Source organism: Typha angustifolia, chromosome 13, assembly GCF_048772165.1.
Source record: "Typha angustifolia cultivar Huaian chromosome 13, ASM4877216v1, whole genome shotgun sequence".
Classification (NCBI taxonomy): domain Eukaryota; kingdom Viridiplantae; phylum Streptophyta; class Magnoliopsida; order Poales; family Typhaceae; genus Typha; species Typha angustifolia.
The window spans coordinates 899,766-925,076 of NC_133251.1; the positions used below are offsets into that span (position 1 = coordinate 899,766).

At 37.6% G+C, this 25,311-nt stretch overlaps 3 protein-coding genes and 1 non-coding gene across 5 annotated transcripts; 3 read left to right on the forward strand and 1 right to left on the reverse strand.

Annotated features, from left to right (window-relative positions):
• The first annotated feature begins 1,735 nt into the window (after positions 1 to 1,735).
• On the forward strand, positions 1,736 to 7,756 carry LOC140773523 (LRR receptor kinase BAK1-like). Its single transcript, XM_073116131.1, has 11 exons — positions 1,736 to 2,136; positions 3,181 to 3,313; positions 3,402 to 3,473; positions 3,962 to 4,105; positions 4,419 to 4,490; positions 4,583 to 4,654; positions 4,731 to 4,843; positions 5,450 to 5,584; positions 5,662 to 6,003; positions 6,559 to 6,953; positions 7,081 to 7,756. Exons 1-11 carry the CDS (start codon positions 2,043 to 2,045, stop codon positions 7,396 to 7,398), a joined length of 1,890 nt encoding a protein of 629 aa, XP_072972232.1. The 5' UTR covers positions 1,736 to 2,042; the 3' UTR covers positions 7,399 to 7,756.
• Positions 7,757 to 11,295: 3,539 nt separating this feature from the next.
• On the forward strand, positions 11,296 to 16,886 carry LOC140774701 (probable inactive receptor kinase At5g10020). Its single transcript, XM_073117788.1, has 3 exons — positions 11,296 to 12,426; positions 14,109 to 15,776; positions 16,122 to 16,886. Exons 1-3 carry the CDS (start codon positions 11,493 to 11,495, stop codon positions 16,700 to 16,702), a joined length of 3,183 nt encoding a protein of 1,060 aa, XP_072973889.1. The 5' UTR covers positions 11,296 to 11,492; the 3' UTR covers positions 16,703 to 16,886.
• LOC140775203 (U6 spliceosomal RNA) lies at positions 12,990 to 13,094 on the reverse strand. The gene has a single exon (XR_012106693.1). It is a non-coding gene; the product is annotated as a U6 spliceosomal RNA (small nuclear RNA).
• A 604-nt stretch (positions 16,887 to 17,490) lies between the features above and the next one.
• On the forward strand, positions 17,491 to 24,738 carry LOC140773449 (nuclear pore complex protein NUP96). Of its 2 annotated transcripts, XR_012106479.1 has the most exons (8): positions 17,491 to 17,639; positions 18,245 to 20,828; positions 21,029 to 21,152; positions 22,558 to 22,703; positions 22,855 to 22,952; positions 23,669 to 23,941; positions 24,092 to 24,207; positions 24,290 to 24,738. XR_012106479.1 is itself a non-coding variant. In XM_073116010.1 (6 exons), the coding sequence occupies exons 2-6, from the start codon at positions 18,366 to 18,368 to the stop codon at positions 23,859 to 23,861; spliced, it is 3,024 nt and encodes a 1,007-aa protein (XP_072972111.1). In that variant the 5' UTR covers positions 17,491 to 17,639; positions 18,245 to 18,365; the 3' UTR covers positions 23,862 to 23,972. The 2 variants fall into 2 exon arrangements, 1 of the variants encoding a protein (XP_072972111.1); XM_073116010.1 differs by lacking the exons at positions 24,092 to 24,207; positions 24,290 to 24,738 and having other exon boundaries at positions 23,669 to 23,972.
• The last annotated feature ends 573 nt before the right edge of the window (positions 24,739 to 25,311 follow it).

Genomic DNA, 25,311 nt, shown 5'->3' on the forward strand with positions numbered 1-25,311 from the left:
GTGAGGATTCAGGGCTAGAAGAATTATTATAATATTTTATACTACAAGGGAGTTTATATTTATTCTAATATTTAGTTGTATACTACTATAAGAAATAGTAATTACAATTGACGTAAAATAAAATTAACATTAAAGTAATAGAGAATAATAAAATTGTACCAAAAAATTGGTGTTATTTTATATTACATAATTAAAATGTCCAAATAGAAAATTTTCATAACGGGAAAAAGGTAAATTGAAATAATAGGTGTTGTTCGAACTTCTAACTGTTACTAAGAGAGCGAGAGTAGAGTTTTAACTGTTATTAGAGTTAATAGGTGTTGTAATAATTTTTACTTTATTATTAAATTTAAATAATTCAAATATATGGAGTGAGAGGAGGGAGAAATACGAATAAGTATATCTACACTAATAAGTGATTATTTAGCTGCACCCTTGCACTAATTTCCTGAAGGGGAGGAATGCATAATTACATATGTTGTGGGGTCCAAGTCCAAGTTAATAAATTGCGTATTTATCTCGAGTGGGTTATTAGTCATCATATCTTGCCTCGTATCCGCACCAGAAGAAAATAGTGGAATTTTTCTTTTTCTTTTTTAAAAAAAAAAAGTCTGTCAGCCTTATTTGCCAACACGATGACAGCTGTCGGACACGATGACTGGACTCTTCCTCGTATTCCCCCACGCAGGCACGCACTCCACCCACATCAACACCCACACCCAAACCCACACCCACCAATCCTCTCCCCTCGTGCCTGCTCCACGAGGCTCCCCCCCCCCCCCCCTATTCGGTCTCAAAAGCTTACGCCGAACCTCGCGTCATCGTCACGAGCCACCCTCACCCTCACCCTCTTTATCTCTTTCCTTAGCGTCGTCCCCTTGTGCTTGTTCTCTAGCACCACTGTTAAAATCTCTACCGGAAATAAATACCGTGGTAAAAAAACAACAAAAATTGTCAAAGTTTCGATCAAAGATATCTATTAAGGATTTGCATGGATAAATTAGATCTATTTATTAGGATCTTGAACCCAAGTCACGCCAACATGTCAATCTTCGGCTAACGCATTAATAAATGATATAATAGCTATAGAATATATGTCGATCGTTGACCAACATGTTTAATAAATAATTTAACTTAATGACTTATAATCTCTCTCATGCTCTAATAAGTAGTCCTTTGGTTTTAGTACAATTAAATTACTCTACTTGGCGTGATCTAGGCTAATCCAGAACTCTTAAATTTTTTCATCTAATTTAATAGATATTTTCAATCTATTTTATCTACTTAATCTGTAAATCTAAGTTATTATTTACCTATCACAATAGTCCTCCATTAAAGGATATAATCCTAGAATAATGGGTAGAAGATTTATATATATATTTTTATTAAGACATCAGTATAATTTACTGTGGGTAATTTTAAAAAGAAAATTCATCCTTTATTCAATCTTCTAAATTTAAAAAATTTAAATTATTTTAAAATTATGGGTAGAAGACATCAGTAAATTACTGGAGTAAAGTGATGGGAAATAAAAGCTTTTTTTTAAAAAAAATATAATAATTTTATTTTAAGTATGACATTTACCCTATTTTTTAAATTTAAATTGAGTCCGACGTGGCAGTAGGTGGGTCCTCTATGTCTTTGACCAGTTGCTCCCATTTGGGTCAAGAGGCCCTTTGACTAACTTCGGGCAGCGGGCAGCTCCGTGAGACGTCGAAACCACTTCACCCCCCACTGCAGGGTGCAGCGATGAAAAGATCCCCAAAATTTTTAACTAGACTTTTTCTCTCAATTGTTCTTTTTCCTCCTTTCTGTGCGAGAAAGAGGTAGGAGAGGTCGTCTCGTCTCTTGGAAGAATAAAGGAGAAGGGAATCGCTTGGCTCAGTCGAATCTTATCCAAATCGGCTTCCGTCTCTCTATCCGATCTCCGCCGCGGTATTCCCGGTCGGATTCCGATCTGGGCGGCGGTCCTTTCGGGGAGAACGGTGGTGGATTTTGGGGGTTTTCTTGAGCTTCTGGGAAGCTGAGTTTTAGCTCGAGAAATGGCGGTCGTAGTGCGGGATGTCATGGCCCCGTGGTTTCTCTGGTTGATACTGGTGTTCCACCCCATCGCTAGGGCTCTTGCGAACATGGAAGGTAACTTATTTTCTAATTTTATTGGGTAAGATACTATGTTGAGCTCGCGGTTGTTCTTAATCGATTGCGCTGAGAGAGAGAGAGAGAGAGAGAGAGATCTGGATTGATTGGGTTTGTGCTATTGATGGGAATTTTTTTTTTCTTTACTTTTGCTTCCTGATTTGAGGTGACGAAAGACGAGCAATTTGATTTATTTTGGTGCATTTAATACTATTGCTGAAGGATGCTCTAATATTTATTGCCTTTTCCCTCCTCACTATAGCTTCATTAATGGGTTCATAGTTTGGTGAGATGATAGATGGTGGTATTAAGTTAAAATCATGGCGCATGGATACCGTTAAAAGATTAAATATGTTCACTTTTCCGCACAAAGGCACTGTTTTCTTATGACTGAATCACTGTCGATAAAGAAACTGTAGCTTCTTTTTGGTTATGAAACAGCCACTGGAATTGACCCTACGTAGCCTAGAAGATATTGCCGAGTTCTTCAACTCAGTTCAGGTCTTCGAGATTAAATGAGCTTCTAACAAGTGTGTCATGCTCCAGAATTTGTCCTATCCCTCTAGGAAAGAATCCTTGCAGCCTATATTTGCAAACACATTATTGTATTCCTTAAGCTTTAGGTTGAGCTTACTGCTTTTTTGTGAAGAAACTTTACATCCAAGATGGCATAATCGACTTTCATTACTATACCAACTTCCCCTTGATCAGAAGAAGAATCTTTAGCAAATTAGTTATATTTTGTCATGTAATTCCTTGTTAATATCACACTTTCTTTGATTTTGTAAGAGTTATTCGAATTTACTATTTACTTGGACATTCAGTTGGGGTTAGAGTATCAAAGGCTTTTTGTCAAGCAAATATGCTGGTTTGATGAATCTTTGTGAAATTTATCTTTAAAATTGTTATTGGAGTTGCACCATGAATTATGTTTCTTCCCAAGCAAGATTTCAGATCTCTTGCTTGGCACTTTATCTGTTTAATATAATCTTGAAATTTTCTGCATTTCTGTGGAACCTCACAATCTAACTCTGGTACTGGCAGGTGATGCATTACACTATTTAAAGAGCAATTTAAATGATCCTAGTAACGTGCTGCAGAGTTGGGACCCGACATTAGTCAATCCTTGCACATGGTTCCATGTAACCTGCAATAGTGACAATAGTGTCATTAGAGTGTAAGTGTATCTATTTATTGCTTATAGATTTGATATATCTTGTTTAGTTTTCTTCGTATCACTTAAGTTATTGCTCATCTTCTTTCAGCGATCTTGGAAATGCTCAGTTATCTGGTACATTGGTCCCCCAGCTTGGTCAGCTGAAATTTCTTCAATATCTGTAAGTTTGCATTTTACTGGATTCTATTTTGTGAAAGCTTTTTTGAGGTATAGATTATTGATCCAAATTGTTGAAAAGACTCATATAAGAAAAATAAATTACGTAGATTGTCGAAGATGATTCATATCCATTTGGGCCTCATATTCTAAATAAACTAGTTAAAACTTAGTGAAGAAAATGGAAAAAGAATCAAGACCAGGTACAATTTCTTTTATAATATTAGATGTAAACTTAAAATGCTCTCGCTTCAAACATGACTTCCTGTCTCTTGCATGCACTACTGCCATCTAGGTTTGTTGGATGATGAAGTTAATTAAGCCAATTGCATAGCTCTTTTTTTTTTTAAAAAAAAAAATAGCTGCACCTGCCGAAGATATACATTTTGTAAGTAGTATATAGTATTCTAGTTTCTTCCAGAAGTGCAGTTCTAATGTTTACTGTAAATTTTTCAATGTACTCATGATTTCTTAAATTGCATGCCATTACAGGGAACTATACAGTAACAACATTAGTGGGACTATTCCTAGTGACCTTGGAAATCTGACAAACTTGGTCAGCTTGGATCTCTATCTAAACAACTTCAGCGGTGCAATACCTGACACACTGGGCAAATTGATGAAACTGCGTTTCCTGTATGTACAATTTGAAAATTCATTCATATGATTTTTTTTCCCTGCTTATAACACCTTAGTTACACTAGAAATTGAAAATGGTTTTGCTCCATGATCTATTGAATCTTGATCTATCTATCTATTCAAAAGAGAATATATGGAAAGATAAATTATGAGGTCAACAACTAAATAGAGTGTACAGACTCGACATAGTTTATAAGAATCCAACTACATGGATTCTCTTTATTATTACTTGGGATCTCTTATCCATAAATTTCTTTTGATGACAAACTCATGATGATCCTTCTTTCCTGATGCTTCTATGGAAGGATAGCCGGCTTAACAACAATACTCTAAATGGTTCAATTCCTCAATCTTTAACCAACATCAACACACTTCAAGTTCTGTAAGTTGATTTTCCTATTATGTATCTTTCATATTGTATATTCTGGGTTTTTTTCTTGCATTATGTGATTGTGTTTGTTAATAAATGTCTAGAGATTTGTCAAACAACAATCTCTCAGGACCAGTTCCTTCGACTGGATCCTTCTCTCTATTCACCCCCATCAGGTCTGTCTCTGAAATGAACACTTATAATATTTGGATTGACTAATTATTAGTACTGACTGCCAATGTGGAATTGCAGTTTTGCAAACAACCCTAACTTATGTGGTCCTGGAACAACAAGAGCTTGTCCAGGTGGCCCTGCATTATCTCCACCACCTCCATTTCTTCCTCCAGTACCACCATCATCTCAAGGTATTGGTTCCCTATTATGTATTCTCTTTTACCGCTTTTCTATTGTTTTTGTCAGCCAACAGGTCATGTAAATTACTTTCTTTGGTTTGTTCGTATAATTACCTTGCATTAATTTTTTTTATCTACTCGTTTATAAGATCGTGTCCTGGATCTATTTTTATCTACTTGTTCGTAAGATTCCGTCATCTTTCTGATCCATAGACTATTGTTCTTTCTTTTTTTCTACATCCATATCATTTTAAGTTTACGAAGTATGACCTGTTGCCAATAGGTGGTATGTTCACTGGATGAACAATTGTTCTCCACCATTTGCTACTAATCTTGTACCAATGTCACATATCAAATAAGGCTGTGTTTTTTGCTACAGTTGAACGCCTTAGATACTTCGTCTCCTTCTCCCTTCTCCCATAGAAAACAAATCTTCTACATTATCGACGTGTGCTTCTAGTTTGGTGAATTGTCAGTTTGTCACATGATATTACTTATAAAGCACAATATGATTGACATTTCTTCCATATGCTTTATAAAATGCATGTCAACATAAAAGTGGCTATGTGATAATTATCATTCTAGATGAACCTGATATTTTCTGTGTGATATCCATAGGTAGTACTGCATCTAGCACTGGGGCAATTGCTGGAGGAGTTGCTGCAGGTGCTGCTTTGTTGTTTGCTGTACCTGCTATCGGATTTGCATGGTGGCGCCGCCGTAAGCCACAAGAGAATTTCTTTGATGTAGCTGGTTAGTATTTGCTGTGCAAATCAAATAGTAGGCTTTGCATGAATGTGAGATATAATCTTTTAGGGTGCCATATGCAGCTGAAGAAGATCCTGAAGTTCATTTGGGTCAGCTCAAGAGATTTTCATTGCGAGAACTACAAGTTGCAACTGATAATTTCAGCAATAAGAACATTTTAGGGAGAGGCGGTTTTGGAAAGGTGTATAAGGGCAGACTTGCAGATGGTTCTTTGGTGGCAGTAAAGAGGCTGAAGGAAGAGAGAACTCCAGGTGGTGAGCTACAATTTCAAACAGAAGTTGAGATGATTAGCATGGCTGTGCATCGGAATCTGCTCCGTCTTCGTGGATTCTGCATGACACCAACTGAACGGTTGCTTGTATATCCCTACATGGCTAATGGGAGTGTTGCTTCATGCTTGAGAGGTGCTTCCCTTGCTTTATGTCGCTTCAAGTCTACTGGGAGTATTAGGTTCAGTCTGGAAGGATGATATTGATGTCAGGGTTGGATTATTCTATCGGTAACATAGCAGTGTCAGGGAGGTAGTTTAGTATAACAGGCATTGTGCATAAATTTTTTTTCATAGTGTCATTCATTTATTCAATGCTCAGGTAAATATTAATTATTCTTGGTAGTATGCTTTAGGACTTAGGAGGAAGGAGGAACTTAGGAACTTCCAAAATCAGGGATATCTTGGACATCATTTGTCTCACTTCGATAAGTTTTGAGTGCTGCAAGTTCTAAATTTTTCTGTATCAAGATTCAGATCTTTAAGGAACTCCGTATTTTGGCCTTCACTTAAAATAGAAAGTATTTCCTTGTGGTGGATAGAATCAGATATTGTTCACTGAAATTCAGGAAATCACTGTTGGCATGATTTTGAGAATTCTATAAGGAGATTATAGTCCATACTCAAGAATTTGTTACTCAAAATCATGTCTACATGTTCACTTAACGAAGGTTTTTATACTTGTTTGCAGAGCGACCGCCATCTGAGTCGCCGCTTGATTGGCCAACCAGGCGACTGATTGCACTGGGTTCTGCTAGGGGCCTGTCATACTTGCATGATCATTGTGACCCAAAGATCATTCACCGTGATGTCAAAGCAGCAAATATTTTATTAGATGAAGAGTTTGAAGCAGTCGTTGGGGACTTTGGTTTGGCCAAACTTATGGACTACAAGGATACCCATGTCACGACGGCTGTTCGTGGAACAATTGGGCATATAGCTCCCGAGTACCTAGCCACCGGAAAGTCTTCAGAGAAGACTGATGTTTTTGGTTATGGAATCATGCTTTTGGAACTCATTACAGGGCAAAGAGCATTTGATCTTGCTAGGCTTGCAAACGATGATGATGTCATGTTGCTTGACTGGGTAAGCATTTTGCCTGTGCTTGTACAGATGCAGTGGGAAGATGATACCAAATGCATTCCATGTGTTGATCTCATGATATTACATAGATTTGTTTATTAACTTTGGTTTTCTGTAAATGCCTTTCCAGGTTAAAGGACTTCTCAAAGAGAAGAAGCTTCACATGTTGGTCGACCCTGATCTACAGAACAACTATGTGGAGACTGAAGTTGAGTCACTCATCCAAGTGGCGCTGCTGTGCACGCAGGGATCACCAATGGAACGGCCCAAGATGTCAGAGGTGGTGAGAATGCTTGAAGGAGACGGTCTCACAGAGAAATGGGAAGAGTGGCAGAAAGTTGAAGTTGTACGACTAGAGGTGGAAATGACCCCGCGCAACCGCAACTCTGAGTGGATACTCGACTCCACAGACAACCTCCATGCAGTTGAATTATCTGGTCCCAGGTAATGCAAGGGATGAAGCTGAGGGAAGTGCAACTGTCGATACTCGTCTATTCGCGCACTTTCGTGGCTTCTGAAAGCCGATTTCCAGTTCAGGTGAATTCATACTTGTGCATATGATCGTGGGGTCATTGTCAATGTATCTTCTACGGTAATTCTTGATCTGCATTTGCTTTTCCTTCTCTTAGACGATACCATGTTAAGATCCCTTCTCCTGGAGGCAAATTTGCAGGCTTCAAAAAGAGCTACTCTATGTAGACCACTTGTATGAAGAACAACTTTGTCAATTAAAGAGAGAACCCTTCTTTGGTATTGCTTGTTCATAACTCATAATGGTAAAAATTCCTCCATTTGATTTGAAAGCACTGCTTGTGTTCCCATTTTTTTTTTTTTTTTTTTTGCTTCTCGTTGCATATAGGTAGTCAAATGAGCTCTGAATTCTTGGCCTCTTTTATTCATAGTTTCTCTTAAATTTTTCAAAGTTCTCAATACTTATACTTGTTAATGCAGAGACCTTTTATTATGTGACCAAGATTAACGAATATGCCAAAGATTTGGAATCACTTTCCATATACGCACCCAAGGCCTTAATAAAAGGTTTGGTGGGTGGGGTATGATTCCGTACGCAGTCCACGCCATTGCTTGGTGTTCCCAGTACTAGCGACAAGTGTCTCTTATTTCTCCTCTCTCAGGCAATGATTCAGGTAACAACGTGGATCTCATCACCCATCTCAATCGATCGATCCTTTTAAAGATTTTTTCTTTTTAAAGATGTTACTAGAGGAGTAAACATGAGCCGATGAAGCATAGTTATCAGACGTTGACGCTGTTACACATCCGATCTCTGGTTTATTACTTCAGTCAATTGCTCACCTGATCAAACTACTGGTCATTTAAATTTATTTTTAAAAAATAAAAAGTATCTATATAACCCAATAAAATTGCATTTCTTCATTAGTTATCTTTTCTTTTTTAATAAACTAATATTTAGGCTTAAGTACATCAAACCATATGACTTGTATAAAATTATATCTTAATTACACTTTTAATTTTAAAAAAATATAATTATTTTGATTGGTGAGCTTTCAATCATCCTGACTTATTTGATTCTAATAACTATGACACAGACGTAGAGGACGAATATACGAGGCGAAAGAGACTAGAGAGGGAGGGGAGAATTTTTCATGCATGGATTTTGGTGGCGTCCATGATTAGTGATTAGCATAATAATCTATTAAATGATGATTCTGTTTTCCTTATAATTTTCTTGTAGGGTGAATTTAAGGAAGAGAAAGGCTGATTCCTAAAGCTCAGTAGTTGGTCTAGTTACCCCATAATGGAGGTAATTAATTCAATTCCTCTTAGACATCAAGATTAATAATTTGTGGATTTTCACTGGAGCAATATACGATGATAATTTGCATTTTATTATAGTTTATTTTCTTAGATTTGTTAATTTAGTTGTCTAACCTTATATAAAGGAGGACTAACCTCTTTTATCTAAATAATAATTAGGCCACATGCTCATGATCTATAAAAGAAGAAATTAAGAAAATCCAACTTTGATTATACTAAAATCATAATTATCTAAAATTTTACACAAACTCTAAAAGATAAATACAATAAATAAAAAGAGCTCATACTATATGAATATTATTGATCTTTTTCAACCTATTTCCCCCACCATTCCCTCCTACTTTGAGACCACTTAGGAAGGGAATGCTATACTGAATTTGATTGATGGGCACTCAATTATACCGAGTGGATTAGCTTTTCACAACCATTATTATTACAAACACAGGGGGGACATCAATTGGCCCACACATGCATGTCCTACACCACCTACCAATTAGATCAAGTATTAATCTAGGGTAAGATGATGAAGAGTCTGTCCTTGTTACTGGTCCCCATATTTTTTTTTAAAATTTCATCTTTATGGTAGGCTAGTGATGGTATACATAAAACATAATAAATGGTAACCAATACTATCTTAATGTTTTTAAGTACACTTTTAAGTACTCAAATTCTCATTTCTCTAAAACATTTTTTACTTAACAGAGCTCTGAAAAAGATGGTAAATGAACAACTACTATACAAGCATATAAAACTTAAAATCTCTTAACAATTAGTTGGTCAACCCAAATTTTTTTGATATGTTTTGGCCACTTACTTCCCTCACATGCCCTCACAGCCACAAGTGGGGGTTTGTGTATAAATTAGTCTCATAACTGCAGCTGCTGCAGTACTGGCTTCAGATGCCATCTGGGCATGCACATGGAGAAACAACAAAGCCAAGGATAACTTTATAACCCACATAGCATATCTTCCTTTTATTTTCATTTTTATTCTTCAGGGGTTTAGACAGTCAAAAGGAAAATTGGAGATAGAGGTGGAATAACTTTTGATTTATTCCTCACAACTGCTTGTCTTTGCTGTAAACCTCTGGATAACTTCTGTAAAGTTGATGGATATCTATACTCTCTTATTCTATAGAGATGTAGGTAGGAGCTATTTGCAATTAAAAAAAAGAAAACTTTGGAATTTTGGTAATGGTAGTTATTAGGCTTTTAGAACTGAATGGATTTATTTTTCCTTGTAAGATGTATACCTTTTTTGTTGTAGATGTATACACAGTCATGGAGAGGACTTTAATTTATTCAATTCATTAAAACTTACCCTCTCTGCCAATAGTGTCCACTGTGGAAGCTTTTCTTCTCAAGGACAGAATGCCTTCAGTGCAAGGACCCCTACCCACACAAGTTGAGAAGAAATTGACCCAAATATCCTACTCCTGTTCTATTATCCTTTTGAGATATTTTCTCCTACTTTTAATATCCACACATTAAATTTCTAGTTTCTTTCTTTTTAATATAAATTTAAAATTTATATATTAATTATAAACTAAATAAAAAATTTAATTTTTTCATCATCGAGCTCTAGTTATGACATTTCTCTCTCTCTTAGAGAAGACTAATCACATTGATGCTTAATTAACATAAATGAATTCATATTATCTCCAGCATTTAGTTTTTGCTAGTCGAGAAAAATATTAATAGAAAAAAATAATAATAAACACATAATAGATGATGCCCACCTTTTGAATTATCGAGTAATTTATAGTTGACTACTTCCTTTAACTTTAACCTCTAAAAATAATCCAACCCCAAATCCACTTGATAAAATTTTCTACAGCACCTCTATCAAGAGTCGCCAAGTACTCTGGTTGCAGGAAAATCCGTCCACCCAGGAATGTAGAGGATCTACCACTAATCCCTCTTCCACTGAAATCAAACGCTCAAATCCTTTTCAAACTATTCTAAATCACTGTCGATCAATCTAAATCCACTCTCTTTCCTTATAAGAAAAGAAAAGAAGATGTAAATCACTATCATTAGATCACAAGCCAGACCATTGTCGCCTCCAAGAATGCTTAAAGCTAGAGATCATCCAATCAAGTACATAGAATAATAAATAAATCTTAACTTTTACTCCCTTACAAAATGATTAATTTATAATTTAAACCGAAAGACAGTTGGAGGACTCATTTTGAAAGTAATTTTTTTTCTTCTTCTTGTTATAAGAAAGAAAGAAAGAAAGAATATTATAGCAGTAGTTCAAAAGATAGCTTATTAGGAGTAGATAATTTGTCAAAGAGAACCTTAATGAGTTCAAAAATTAGAAGCGCAGAGTAAATGAAAGAAAAGGCTGGAAAAAGGAGCCTATTGTGCATCTATCCATCATGCTGGGATGTGGGGCTAGCCTTTATATATATATATATATATATATAATTTAATTTAATTTAATTTAATTTTTTTTTTACAATTAAGACCTTCCCTTCTTGTCCTTTACACTCTGTATAGTTAGTTGTTTGTTCTTTCTAAATTTTAACTTTCCAAGTTCTCTCTCTCTCTCTCTCTCTCTCCATTCTATAAGGAAGCCATTGTTACCCGTTCCTTGTTTCTCTCTCTCCTCATCCCCCCCCTACATTTCTAGGGTTTCCTCCTCCATGGCTAGGGTTCCCTCCTCCTCTTCCTCTTCCTCCTCATTTTCTTGATCACCAGTTACTGTGAAGCCGTAGAGATAGAGCGAGGGGAGAAGGTAATGGATCCCTTCTCTCATATCCTTCTTCTCCTCTTCTTCGCTGTCGTCGCCGTGCGGTGCACTTCCTCCCTCTCCGACGACGTCCAAGCTCTGCTCGAGTTCAAGAAGGGCATCCAGTCCGACCCCACTGGCGCCGTCATCTCCTCCTGGACCCCGCAGGATCCCTCCGCCGCTGGGGACGGATGCCCGCTTGGATGGCGGGGAGTCGCCTGCGACAACTCCGGCGCCGTTGTCGCGCTGTCCCTTGACGGCCTAAACCTCGCTGGCGACCTCAAGTTGGCCACCCTCACCGGCCTCAGATCCCTCCGGAACCTCACCCTCTCAGGCAACGCCTTCACCGGTCGCCTCGTGCCGGTCCTCGGGTCGATGTCGTCGCTTCAGCACCTCGATCTGTCTGGTAACCGCTTCTACGGCCCGATCCCAGGGAGGATCGCTGATCTCTGGGGTCTCGTCCATCTCAACCTCTCCGGGAACAACTTCTCGCAAGGGTTCCCAGCTGAGATCCATAATCTCCAGCAGCTGAGAGTTCTTGATTTGAGATCTAACAACCTGTGGGGAGACATCGGGGAAGTGCTATTGGAGCTCCGGAACACCGAGCATGTCGATCTTAGTTGCAATGCATTCTACGGGGAGCTTGCGGTGGATTCGGCAAATCTCTCGAGCTTGGGGAATACAGCCCGGTACTTGAATTTGAGCTACAATCAGCTGCACGGGAGATTCTTCTCTGCGGATTCTGTGACGGTGTTTAAGAGTTTGGAGGTCTTGGATTTGAGTAACAATCGACTCAATGACGAGCTTCCACCACTCAATGGTTTGTACAATTTGAAGGTTTTCTGGGTGCGAAGCAATCAGCTGTTTGGCTCGCTGCCTGAAGGTCTCTTTGAGAGTTCAATGCAGTTGGTGGATGTTGATCTCAGTCAGAATCAGTTTACAGGTACCTCCATTTTCTATTAAATAATTAATTGCTATGGATGTCGTTATGATTTGATCTTTTACTACCTCTGAGTTTGACCATAGGGCAAAAAGGAAATCATTGCTTAACAGGCATGGGAAATAAATTCCTAAAATTTGAGCTATATTGTGCCTGTTTTGGTATGAAAGGTATTGTGAGAGCTAGATGATATAGACTAGCCATGGAGATTCGGCGTTTGGTAAATGACCTCGATATTGAATATATTTTTGTTTCAAAAGAAATAATGCGAGTTTGAATAGAACCATGCTTTTTCTTTTATTATTCATGAGTCTAAAAGTTAGACGTGGACAGGACAAATGGATAACCCTCCTTAGATACAGAGACACTTAAGTCTAATCAAGTTTTAACCAACATAGTAAACTATCTAGTCTAGATTTTAAGTCATATACTTTATCGAATAATTATTTCGAATTAAACGTTGCTGAGTCCTGCTCCAAGTCGTTGCGTTGCTGAGTTGTTTCTCCAAATCAATCGCATTGCCGAGTCATCAATTAAGTCGAGCCGTTGAGCCGTTGAGCCAAGCTAAAAATTTAAATAATATCTCAATTTGTGAGTGTCGTCCTTGTGCAGGGGCTATGCTAATTTTCTCTGTATTGTTTCAATTTTATTAGATGCCTCCTAGGGACAGCCATGTTGTTTCCTTGGAATTTTAAGTGGGTAAAAGAATTTATTTGACCACTTGAATGTGAAATGATTTGGAACATCTTTTAAGTAAATATTAGGTAGTAGGCATAGATTTAGCAGAAGTTAGAAAGCAATACTTTATAGCCCCGATATGTTTTGGTGCATAAAAATAGGTGTAGATAGCTGAAGCTTGGATGAGAGTCATATATAAAATAAGATGTCCTAGGTTTTGGATATTGGTGGTAGACCAAGGACTGAAATCTTCAAGCTCAAATGATGTGCTAGTAATACATTATGGTTAACAAGGATGTGATTTAGGACGCTCTTAATCAGGAGGTTCTGATAGATAGTATGCAATCTTTGGTGAAGTATATCAAATCAAGATTAACCACATTTGTTCAAGTATGTATTGTTAATTACAACAAGAGGTAGAATGGCAAACTTCATGAACATATGTAATGTACAAGATCATAGACTAGAAGTTCCAAGCGTTGATGAATTACTGCTAGGTAAGAATTGATATGCTTGTTATCATAACTGTCCTTAATTTTGTATTTATCTTAATTTTATTTGCATATATATATATGCCTGGTTATTATATAATTTGATATGTACAACTCCAATTGGTTGTTGCCTTTCTACATTATCTTTTCAAATCAATTATGTCTCAGATGATCTTTTCGTATAAATGTGTCAAGAGACCTACTGGATAGTGACATCATGTCACTTTTGATGAACTGTTGTCTCATGTTCTTCTAATAATAATTATGAGTATGATCTAACTTTTAAATATGGGAGTCACTTGTTGTGATGGCAAGGCATGCCTTGTTCCACACAAGTCTTCATGGGCTTAAGCCATGGGAGCAGCCTATCCATAATGCGAGTAAGGATATGCAATGTTGCCTTCTAGACACCTCAATGGTGTGAGCCTCCTATACTGTTTGTCCTTGTTTCTATCTCATTATTAAATGCTCTTCTAACAAACTATGAATTGCTTATGTCCTTATGTTCTTCTACAGGGTCTGTCTATCCTATAAATTCTACAACATTGAAGAGCTTGAACCTCTCTTCAAATGATCTGAAAGGTTCATTACCCTCCAGTATTGGAAGGTGTGTTTCGATTGATCTGAGTGCAAACTTGTTATCCGGTGACCTATCCATAATGGTGGCTTGGGAAGATACATTGGAGATGATTGATTTAAGTTCAAATTTATTATCAGGAAATTATCCAAATGAGGCCTCTCAGTTTCAGAATCTAATGTCCATCAAAATACGAAACAATTCCTTATCTGGGTCTCTTTCTTCTGTATTAGGAAACTATCCAAAGTTGTCTATACTTGATCTTAGTCTGAATAAACTTACAGGACCTGTTCTGCCTAGCCTTTTCGGATCATTGACTTTGACAAGTTTGAATCTGTCCGGAAACAGCTTTAATGGGACGATTCCACTTCAAAGCTCACACTTAACTGAGTCACTAGTTCTACCTTCTTATACTCATCTGGAGAGCCTTGATATGTCCAGTAACTCTTTATCTGGCCCATTGCCTCCGGAGATTGGTAGCATGCAAAGACTTAAGTTGCTCAATCTTGGAACAAATGACTTATCTGGAGAGATTCCAAGTGAGATTAGTAAGCTCGGTGGGTTGGAATTTCTTGATCTATCAAATAATCATTTCACTGGTCGAATTCCTGATATGCCTCAGCCAGGTCTAAAAGTATTGAACGTCTCCTATAATGATCTATCAGGAATTGTTCCTCCAAGCTTAGAAAGGTTTCCATTTTCCTCATTTCGTCCTGGAAATAGTTTGTTACTTTTCCCAGATGGCATGCCTGCAGGAGATACTAATGCTGGAGTCGTGGGAGCTGAAACTCGTCATCGTAGGAAATTTGGCATGCGAGTGGCGTTCATCATTGGCTCTATTGGTGCTGTCATGCTGGTAATTTTTGCTATAATGGCACTGTATATTGTAAGGTCACAAGAACTTTGTGGAAGATGTGGATTTAGAGGCCAGACAACTGGAAGAGATTTGAAGTTTGGTAGATTTGGTCGTCCTGTTATATTCAAGTCTCCGAAAGATAATTCTGTACCTACAACAACACATTTCTCAAATGACCATCTACTAGCATCAGCTGCAAGATCATTGTCGGCGCAAAAAGAAATGTTAGTTGAGGCTGTGGAATATGGTTATGCTGATCCAAAGGGGGGTGTAGAACCAATGGTTCCAGATGTGCTGGAGCATTCTGCTCTGGCAACTGGAGGGAGGTCTTCCCCAGGGTCAACGTTGTCAGCTTCATCTCATTTTGTTGATTCTCAGTTATCTGAGCAACAGGGAACATTATCCGTATATTCACCAGATCGACTGGCTGGAGACCTGACTTTCCTGGACAGCTCTTTGATATTCACAGCGGAAGAATTGTCTCGTGCCCCTGCAGAGGTTCTTGGTAGAAGCAGTCATGGCACATCTTATAAAGCAACACTAGAAAGTGGTCACATGTTGACTGTGAAGTGGCTGAGAGTTGGTCTTGTGAAACATAAAAAGGAGTTTGCCAAGGAAGCAAAGAAATTTGGGACCATCAAGCATTTAAATATCGTCTCATGGAGGGGTTACTACTGGGGTCCCAGGGAGCAGGAAAGGCTAATTGTTTCTGATTATTTTAATGGAGAGTCTCTGGCATTATATCTTTATGGTAATTCTTATAGCTTTATTTCTGCTTAAGCAGTGATTTCTGAAACTTGTTGGTAGTTTAGAAATTGGTTCATCCTTACATTGCTTATTTTCATGACTTATTTCTTACTTTCTCTAGTGCGCTCTACCTACATGGATTTAATTCATTCTTTATGCTTTACTGTTTTCTCCCATTTCCTGTCTGTACTACATCAACAAGCAACTAATTGGGGCCAATGCTTTCACTTATTGATCCTCTCAAACATAAACGTTGCATGATTCAAACTATGTCAGTTAGTGTACCATTTCAATCTTTCGTCTAATTAAGTGACCATCAGTGAAGTCCCTTATTATGTTGTCATTGCAGAGTCAACTCCAAGAAGATATTCCCGCCTATCAGTTGGCCAACGGGTGAAGATCGCAATCGAAGTGGCACGCTGTTTATTTTACCTTCATAATGAGAAGAACCTACCTCATGGCAACCTGAAACCATCAAATGTACTGTTGACTGGCCCTGACCTCACTGCAAGGTTGACAGATTATGGGCTTCACCGTCTTATGACATCAACTGGCATAGCAGAGCAAATATTGAATTTAGGAGCACTTGGGTATCGGGCACCAGAATTAGCTACTGCAAGCAAGCCATTCCCATCATATAAGGCTGATGTGTATGCATTTGGGGTGATACTCATGGAGCTATTAACCCGGAAGAGTGCTGGTGATATTATTTCAGGTCAATCTGGTGCAGTTGATCTCACGGATTGGGTTCAAATGTGCAATAGAGAGGGGCGTGGAACCGATTGCTTTGATAGAGACATTGCCGGCTTGGAGGAAGCTCCTAGGGTAATGGATGAACTACTTGGTGTGTCTCTTAGGTGTATTCTCCCTGTAAATGAGAGGCCTAACATCAAGATGGTATTTGAAGATCTCTGTTCCATAACTATGTGAGATTTGTTTTTTTATTACCCTTTTTGTACATGTAACTTGCTTTATTTATCCCAATTTTTTTTTTCTGGGTTTCCGAGCCTTGCAATCAAGGCTGGTTCTTAATTTAGTGTAAAAAGATTGATCCATTGATTGATTGATATCGTTTTAAAATTTTGAGGTTTGAGTAGAGATGAATGCGTTCCTTATCAATTGCTAGCAATTTACACAATTGTGCTCTTCTCTACTCAAGAGAATGTTGCTTGCCACGCATTTTGAGTCAAAATATATTTGCAGCTGTTGTGTTTGTGCCAATTGAAGTCATCAGTAAGGGTGGCTAATTTTTACTCTTCTTATTTATACAGTGTATTTTATTCTCTCCTCAGTCACTAGCCATTAGTTGAAGCAGATGTGAAATAAGAGTAGCTCCTCTCAGATATCATTGTTATGCCTTGCTCTCATGTGTAATTAATCCTCTTTGGTTGTGTACTACTCTATTAACTCATGGAATTAAAAAGAAAAAGAGCTTAAAAGAGTCTCCACTCAGTTATAGGAAATAATAAGGAAATGGAAAAAAGAAGGATTCTCTCAAGTGTTTTGTACGCTTTTCTGGCAAATGTTCGTAAACTCTCTATTTTAAATGACGAAAATACCCTTTCTCTCGTTGCTGACTGATGATGCCTAGTCTTTTATCCGACCCGCTTGGTATCTCTTCGGAGACATCCGATAAAAGGATCCGATCCGTTTAGTCGATCCGAACCCTTCCCTCTCTTTTCCCCCCTCTCCATTTCTCTCTCTCTCTTTCGTTTATTTTTTGGTCTTTATGCCCTAATTTTTATAACTTCTCCTGCTCCTCCTACAGTCCTACTTCTACCAGTGTCTCTCAAAACCCTAAACCTTAACGCCTTGATCCCCCGTGATACGATCTCGTCTCTCATATTGGGACCTCGCGAGCTCTCCGGTAAATGCTTCTCTCTTTTGCACCCAGCTCGTGTGCTTGCCTGTTATTCTCTTCAATTTTTCTGTGCCTTTTCTTTTATATATGAATTTGGATTCTCTCGTCCACCTTTTGGTCCAATATCCTGTATCTTTCCTTCTGATGTTAACTAATTAGCTATCGATCACTTGATTCGCTTCTGATGGATTTTTCTGGTTCTTCTTAGCCATAATTTCTTCGTCTTGTGATCTTAATTTTATACTAGATTTGAACTCAGCATCGATTTGCCTACCAAACTAGATTTTTCCTTCTGATGTTACGAGCGAAAATTTGGAATTTTTTAGTACCAATAAAGATTCTGCAAGTTTCTACTAGGGTTTTAAATGATGCAACTGAGATCAGATCATCTATGTGACTGGTTTTGATTGATAGAGAGAGAGTTTATCTCATTTTTGAAATACTGTGATGATTTTTACGTCGATAGCATAGAATTGTGATCGGAAGTGTCATTATATTATTGTCGCATAAGTTTGTTATTTTGGCTCCCAAAGACCATCTAAGTATATGTGTAGTTATTCTTTTCAATAGTTTTCTGAACTTATTGTTTATCTATTTCTTTCCATGATTAGGGATTTTGCTTCCATCTCATTAATTAAAGGGCATACCTCTCATGGGGCCTTCATGATATGAATGAATCTGACGTCAGCATATCAGGTTGTTTTGAGTTAGCTGAACCCAGTAGAAGGTTATATGAACATGGGAGCAGAAGTGTATTTACCCATTTTGTGTTCATCTGAATATTTTACTGAACCTTCACTTGATGAGCTAGCTGTCAGAGAGGCTGCTGATCCCGATTACTGTAGTAGAGTTCCAGACTTTGTTGTTGGAAGAGTCGGTTATGGGAAAATTAGATTTTATGGGAAAACTGATGTTAGATGGATGAAATTGGATGAGATTGTGAAGTTTGATCGTCATTCTGTAACAGTTTATGAGAATGAGGATGAAAAACCCCCTCTAGGCGATGGTCTCAACAAAGCTGCTGAAGTAACACTAGTCTTGTTACTAGAATCATTGGATTCACAAGGTTCAAAGTCTAACAATCTGGTAGACAAGTTAAGGAGCAGCACCACCAGACAAGGAGCTCACTTTCTTTCATTTGATTCATGTACTGGTGAATGGAAGTTCTTGGTGGACCATTTTAGTCGATTTGGATTGGGTGAGGATGAGGAAGAAGATGTTCCAATGGATGATGTTCAGCCAATTTCAGAAGCAAAGGAGCCCCAAGTAAATGGATATGGAGTTGATTTATCTCATTCACTTCCGGCTCACCTAGGGCTGGATACATCGAAAATGCAGGAAATGAGGCTATTGATGTTTCCAGTTGAGGATGAAGACGAAGATCTCGATGGAAGCATTCCAACTGATAGGAGATACCTTACCAGAGAACATATGAAGATTGATTCACCTAGTTCTAGTGCAAAAGTCTCCATGCTTAAATCTCCTTTACAGGGTTCCTCTCACAAAACTAACAATAAGATTAATCCTTCCATTTCAAGAAAAGCACCTCAACCATTACTTGAGTACAACGTAGGTAGCTCAGATCTCAGCCCGTCAAGGATCATTCTCATGACAGGGCAAAATAAGGGGTTTCAAGTAAGGACTACAAAAATAGAAGGGTTTAAACTTGAGGCAAAGCATGCAACTCCTATTGCTGGTAAATATTCTAACTGCATAGTTGATGCTGCCTTATTTATGGGCAGATCCTTCCGAGTTGGATGGGGACCTAATGGCATTCTTGTTCATACTGGCAGTCCAGTTTGTAACCCAGGAAGTGGTCTATCGTCTATTGTTAATATAGAAAAGGTTGCCATAGACAAAGCTGTCCGGGATGAAAAGAATAAAGTTAAGGATGATCTTGTTGATTTGAGTTTTACGTCACCATTGAATATTCACAAGTCTCTTGACCATGAAGTACTCGAAATTGAATTTGGATCTTTCAAACTAAAGCTTCAGAAGGTCGTAACCAATCGTTTAATGCTACCAGAGCTTTGCCGAGCTTATATTGGTATAATTGAAAGACAGCTTGAGGTTAGTGATTTATCTACAGCTTCTCGCATACTCCTGATGCATCAGGTCACAGTTTGGGAACTGATAAAGGTTTTATTCCAAGAGAGGGAGACAAATGAGCAATTAAATCTCACATGTGATGAAGAGGATGAGGAGGATATGATATTAGATAAGAAGGATAGCTCTGTTGACATTGACCATGAGGCAAACCCGTTGGCTCGCAGAGCAGAGTTCAGTTATTGGTTGCAGGAGTGCGTCTTCCATCGTGTACAGGGGGAAGTAAGTTGCCTAAGCAATGCAAGCTACTTGGAACACATACTTTTACTTCTTACTGGACGGCAACTAGATGCGGCAGTAGAACTGGCTGCTTCAAGAGGAGATGTCCGGCTTGCAATCTTACTAAGTCAGGCTGGTGGATCAACAATTAATCGTTCTGACATGGCACAACAATTGGATCTTTGGAGAATAAATGGATTGAACTTAAATTTCATTGAAAATGAGAGGTTAAAATTGTATGAGATGCTGGCTGGTAATATTCAAGGTGCTCTCCAAGATTCATCAATTGATTGGAAAAGATTCTTGGGTTTACTAATGTGGTACCAACTGCCACCTGACACTTCACTCTCTGTTATTATTCATACCTATCAACACCTTCTCAGTGAAGGAAGAGCTCCACATCCTGTCCCAGTTTATATAGATGAAGGACCACTTGATGAAGCGCCGGAGTGGACTGCAGGTGATCGTTATGACATATCATATTATCTAATGCTTCTCCATGCTAATGAGGGGGAGACATTTGGTTTATTAAAAACTATGTTCAGTGCCTTTGCTTCATCGCATGATCCACTTGATTACCATATGGTTTGGCACCAACGATCTGTTTTGGAAGCTATTGGTGCTTTTGGTACAAATGATCTTCACGTTCTGGACATGAGCCTTGTTCATCAATTACTGTGTCTGGGGCAATGCCACTGGGCTATCTATGTCATAGTCCATATGCAATATCATGAAGATTTTCCTTACCTCCAAGTGCATCTTATAAAAGAAATATTGCTGCAATACTGTGAATCATGGAATAAGGAAGAAACACAGAGACAATTTATTGAGGAACTTGGCATACCTAAGGAATGGATGCATGAGGCTCTGGTAGGTGCATTGTTCTCATTCTTGCCTTGCAATGATGCAGGGATTTTATTTTAATTTGACTCAAGGTTTTGATGTCTTAGAATTTTACTGACTACAGTTTCACAGTATTTTGTTGGGTGCATAGATGGGTATCTAAAAGTCCATAGATGATGTTCAGTTTTTTCACAATTGTTGACAATATTTACATTGTATTATTGCAGGCAATATATTTTGAATACTATGGAGATCGTATAAATGCACTTGAGCATTTCATTCAATGTGGCAATTGGCAGAAGGCGCACTCAATTTTTATAATATCAGTAGCCCATTCTTTATTTTTGTCATGTAAGTATTCTTACACTATAAACTAATAGACTTCTCAATTCAATTTGCAGAATCTCACTTTATTGTGTAAAGTTGTGTACGGTTCTTAGTTGTTCAATTTTGTTTAATATCAGATATTTTAGGGGTATATTGTTAGTTGCGAAGATGACATAAATTAAAGGGATATTGGACTGTTGTAGTGAGAAGATCTATTTATTGTGCTCTATTGATTGCAAAACTACAGTAAGTTGTTATTTGCATCTGCAAGGACAGACCTGTATATGGCATGATATATGAGCCAATTTATGTTATTCAGAATAACAAGCAAGACACCCAATGTTTCATTTATGGCAGGTGAAGGTACTTGTCTGCTCTGTGACAGGATAGGTGGAATCTTGCTGTCACATACATCTAGTTCACTAAAAGTTTGTAGTGTTCATATGGTACAGAATTAGCGTTAAATTGGAATGCTGGTTTCTAATGGATATACTGGGAAATTAAACTGACCTATTCCTTTTGCATTATCCTTATTTTATTTTTGCCACTTCAATATAGGTAGTGCATATAGTGGGTACTAATTTACTTTTAGTTTCATTTTTCTCTGGTCATTCAGATTTTTTATGATGTCGTAGTCAAGAATGTGTTGTGTTAACAGTACCAAAGTCATGTCGCTCATCAATTTTTAAATTATAGAGAATCAAACTCCGACATGAGATCACAAAGAAGATACCATAAGCACTTCCAATGAATTTTCAGCTAGAGGGAATTCTTGGTGTCACTTTCTAAATCTGGCTTGTAACCTCTAGAAAGATGCAGATCGGTGAGCGTACAGCTTTTAATATAGTAACAGAAGATCGCATACTGAATGCTACCATTATATCATAGTTGTCATCCAGTGACTCAACTACAAGACCTACATCTAATGATTTACCATATGTAGTCCCTGATAGATTAGGTTGAAAATTTAGCAGTCCGCTTCTTAGAGGAAGAGTTTTGGTACAAGTCTGCCACATCCGGTGTAATTGGCTTCAGATGTTCAACAGATCATTTAGGAAAAATCATCTATGGCCGAGACTTGGAATTATTTACAGTTCTTCTCAATATTTAGTGGACTCAGTATGCCAGTTGCAAGTCATTTTGAGATGAATCCTGACACACCTTCCTGACACACCTTCTCTTGCATGCTCTTATATGAAACTTTCGGATTTTATATTGTCAACAGAATTAATAATTCTCAGAAGTCATTTTCATGATCAAGTTCTGACATGACAAAGCAGTGGATCTAAGTATCCCTTTTTTTGTTTTACTTCTTGTCTTGATACTTGATAGTCATGCTTTTGTATAATTGGTATGCATGATTAACTCAGATATCATGTTTGACATTGTGGATGAAATCCATTTATTTGATTCTTGGAAATATGTTCAGCGGAACATTCAGAGATCTGGAGGATTGCTAGCTCCATGGAAGAGTACAAGTCAGAAATTGCTGAATGGGACCTTGGTGGTGGGATCTATATTGATTTTTATATTGTGAAAAATTCTTTGCAAGAAGAAAATATTTTGAGTGACTTGGTAAGAACTCTGCTTCGATAAAATTAGTCACGTCATCTACTTATAACTATTATATAAACTGCTATTTGTTTGAGCCCACTTTCTTGACATAATGATTTGGCTCATGTTTTTCTCAATGCTAACCCGCACATCAATATTTCTTTTCTCCTAGGACCCACTTGAGAAGAAAAATGAAGCATGCAGAAATTTCATCAGTCGCTTGAATGATTCACTATTAGTCTGGGGGAATCGATTACCTGTTGAAGCAAGGTAGGCAACATATTTTCATACAGCTAGTCAATCATAACATGAAGCGCAATGGAGTTTCACCTGAACTTATGAATGAAAATGTGGGTGGATAATTGCGAGGCCTGGTGCAAAGCAACAGGCAGACATTTAGGCAGAACGATCTGCGCATAGTATCTAACACTGTGTAGGTTATAATTTTCTGTCTCACCAAGGATGCTCAGAAGTCACCTTGTGATAGTGCAAATTGGTCTTGAAGTCAGGTTCAAATTCTTGCTTAGATGGGTCATTGATGCCTATGGAAATCCATAGTCTGATAAGCAAATAATTGTTGAAACATGAAAAATGCTAAAAATACTCCTATCTAAACTATGAAAAGGAGTAGAAATTAACTGTTAAGAATTACGCTTTTTGGATCATAATCTCCAAGTTTGATAAAGCAGTGGAATTCTCATTGACATTTTTCCAAGTCTTGTATACTATACACCTGTGAAGAAAACATACACATAAATATTACAATAAAACAATTTCGCCAATGACTATTGCTTCAAGTACCATTGTGGGATAGTGCTCAGATGGTTAGAGGGACTCACATTATATGAGTTGAATCTCAGTGGCATTAGTTTAACTAGGATATTATTTATGACATTCTTAAGTTCCCATTTTTTGAAAAACTGTACCATTGTCTGCATCATCCACCTATAGGACTCAGAAGAGTTTCTAATTTCTCCATGTAACAGGGCAACCTTCTCGAAGATGGCAGAGGAGCTATGTAGTATACTTGCATCCGCCCCAGGGAAGAATTCCGCACCAGATGTTCAAATGAACTGCTTTGAGACGATGCTCAGTGCTCCAGTCCCTGAAGACCTGCGATCTTCTCATCTGCAGGATGCCCTCTCAGTTTTCACTTACCTACTCACTGAAGCAGCATGATAGATCAATATTGCTTCCACTTTCTACAGCAGTAGCGCTATACTGCCTACTTGTAACACTAGAATTTATACATCATCATGGTAATTTTCACCTGCAATGCTTCGTTTTCAACTTCTGGCTCACATTGGTCTGCATTTTATGCCATATGGAGCGGGCCTGGTGTCTTAAGGAAAATGGATTAAATATCACTGCCAAATATTTTCGCATTTGAGGCTTTCTATGTTGCACAGGCCGTTTTGCTCACTTTGTCACAGCGTTAACAATGAATTTCCTATTTGATATTTGTCATTACTCCCACGTATACCCCCACATTGCCGAAAGATGCTGCAGGGTGTTGAAAGGGAAGGTAACTTGAAGCTCGTTACATCTTGTTCCATTTTATTGATTTTTCTTTTCTAATTTCATATTGATCTAATGTAAAATTACAGTGGCATTTTTTGGTTTTCTATGATCGGAAGCCAATTGTTTGGAAACGAGAGGGAGTGATGAGGTAAAAGAAGAAAAGCGTTTTCTTTTCTTTTATTCCAAGATGTTATACACCCTTGATTTTGGTGTCTTTTCTTCAATTATTATCTCTTTAATAAGCTCTGCACAGTGACACTCAAGGAAAACGAGTCCTGCACGACTTCAGATGAGTTCCACCTTTCTGGGGATGCCCTTGATCGTCGAGCCCAGACCGGCCCCAGATGCCCAGGCAGGTCGGCCTGCACTTATTTGCCTTTCTAAGAAGATATTAAAAATGCCATCTGAACTTGTGCACAAATAGATGATACTAGTCTACCCTAATTTATTACCGATCATCTCATTCTTCGGTGAGGAACAAAATAGAATTCATACTTATATTTTTTTCAGATACATGATGATGAGATGAGAGCTCCGTCATTCTTTCAGTTGGGAATCAATGTTAGTTGAATTTACAGTTGCATGATATTATATCATACCAAGTGTCTATATAACAGGTAGAGTATTGAATTATATTGCAACTTTTTTTTGAGATAATTATATGGAAACTATTTGTTGATTTTGCAATTAGTATCGGTCTATACCTAGTCTACGGCTAGGTTTTCATTGAATAGTGATTGAGATACTAGATATAATCAATAGAATATATAATATAAACAAATATATACAAATGATATCGTATCACGATATGTTATCACATAAAATTCACTAAATATTTTTTAATTCAAAAAAGGGTTAGAGATATTATTTACATTATAATTTTTATTGAGATGAAAGAGAAACACCTCTGACATTCTTAGATTCAACATGAGTTAGAATTTTTGTAACTAAATGTTTGAGAAATAAATAGTAGAAAAAGATTTACTTTTGTGAAAATAAAATCAAGATTGAAATAATGAATCATAAATCCATTTCATGTTGGATTTCCATAGGTAATAGAATCCAATATGAATCTTTCTAATATAATTATTGAGAAATAAATTATTTC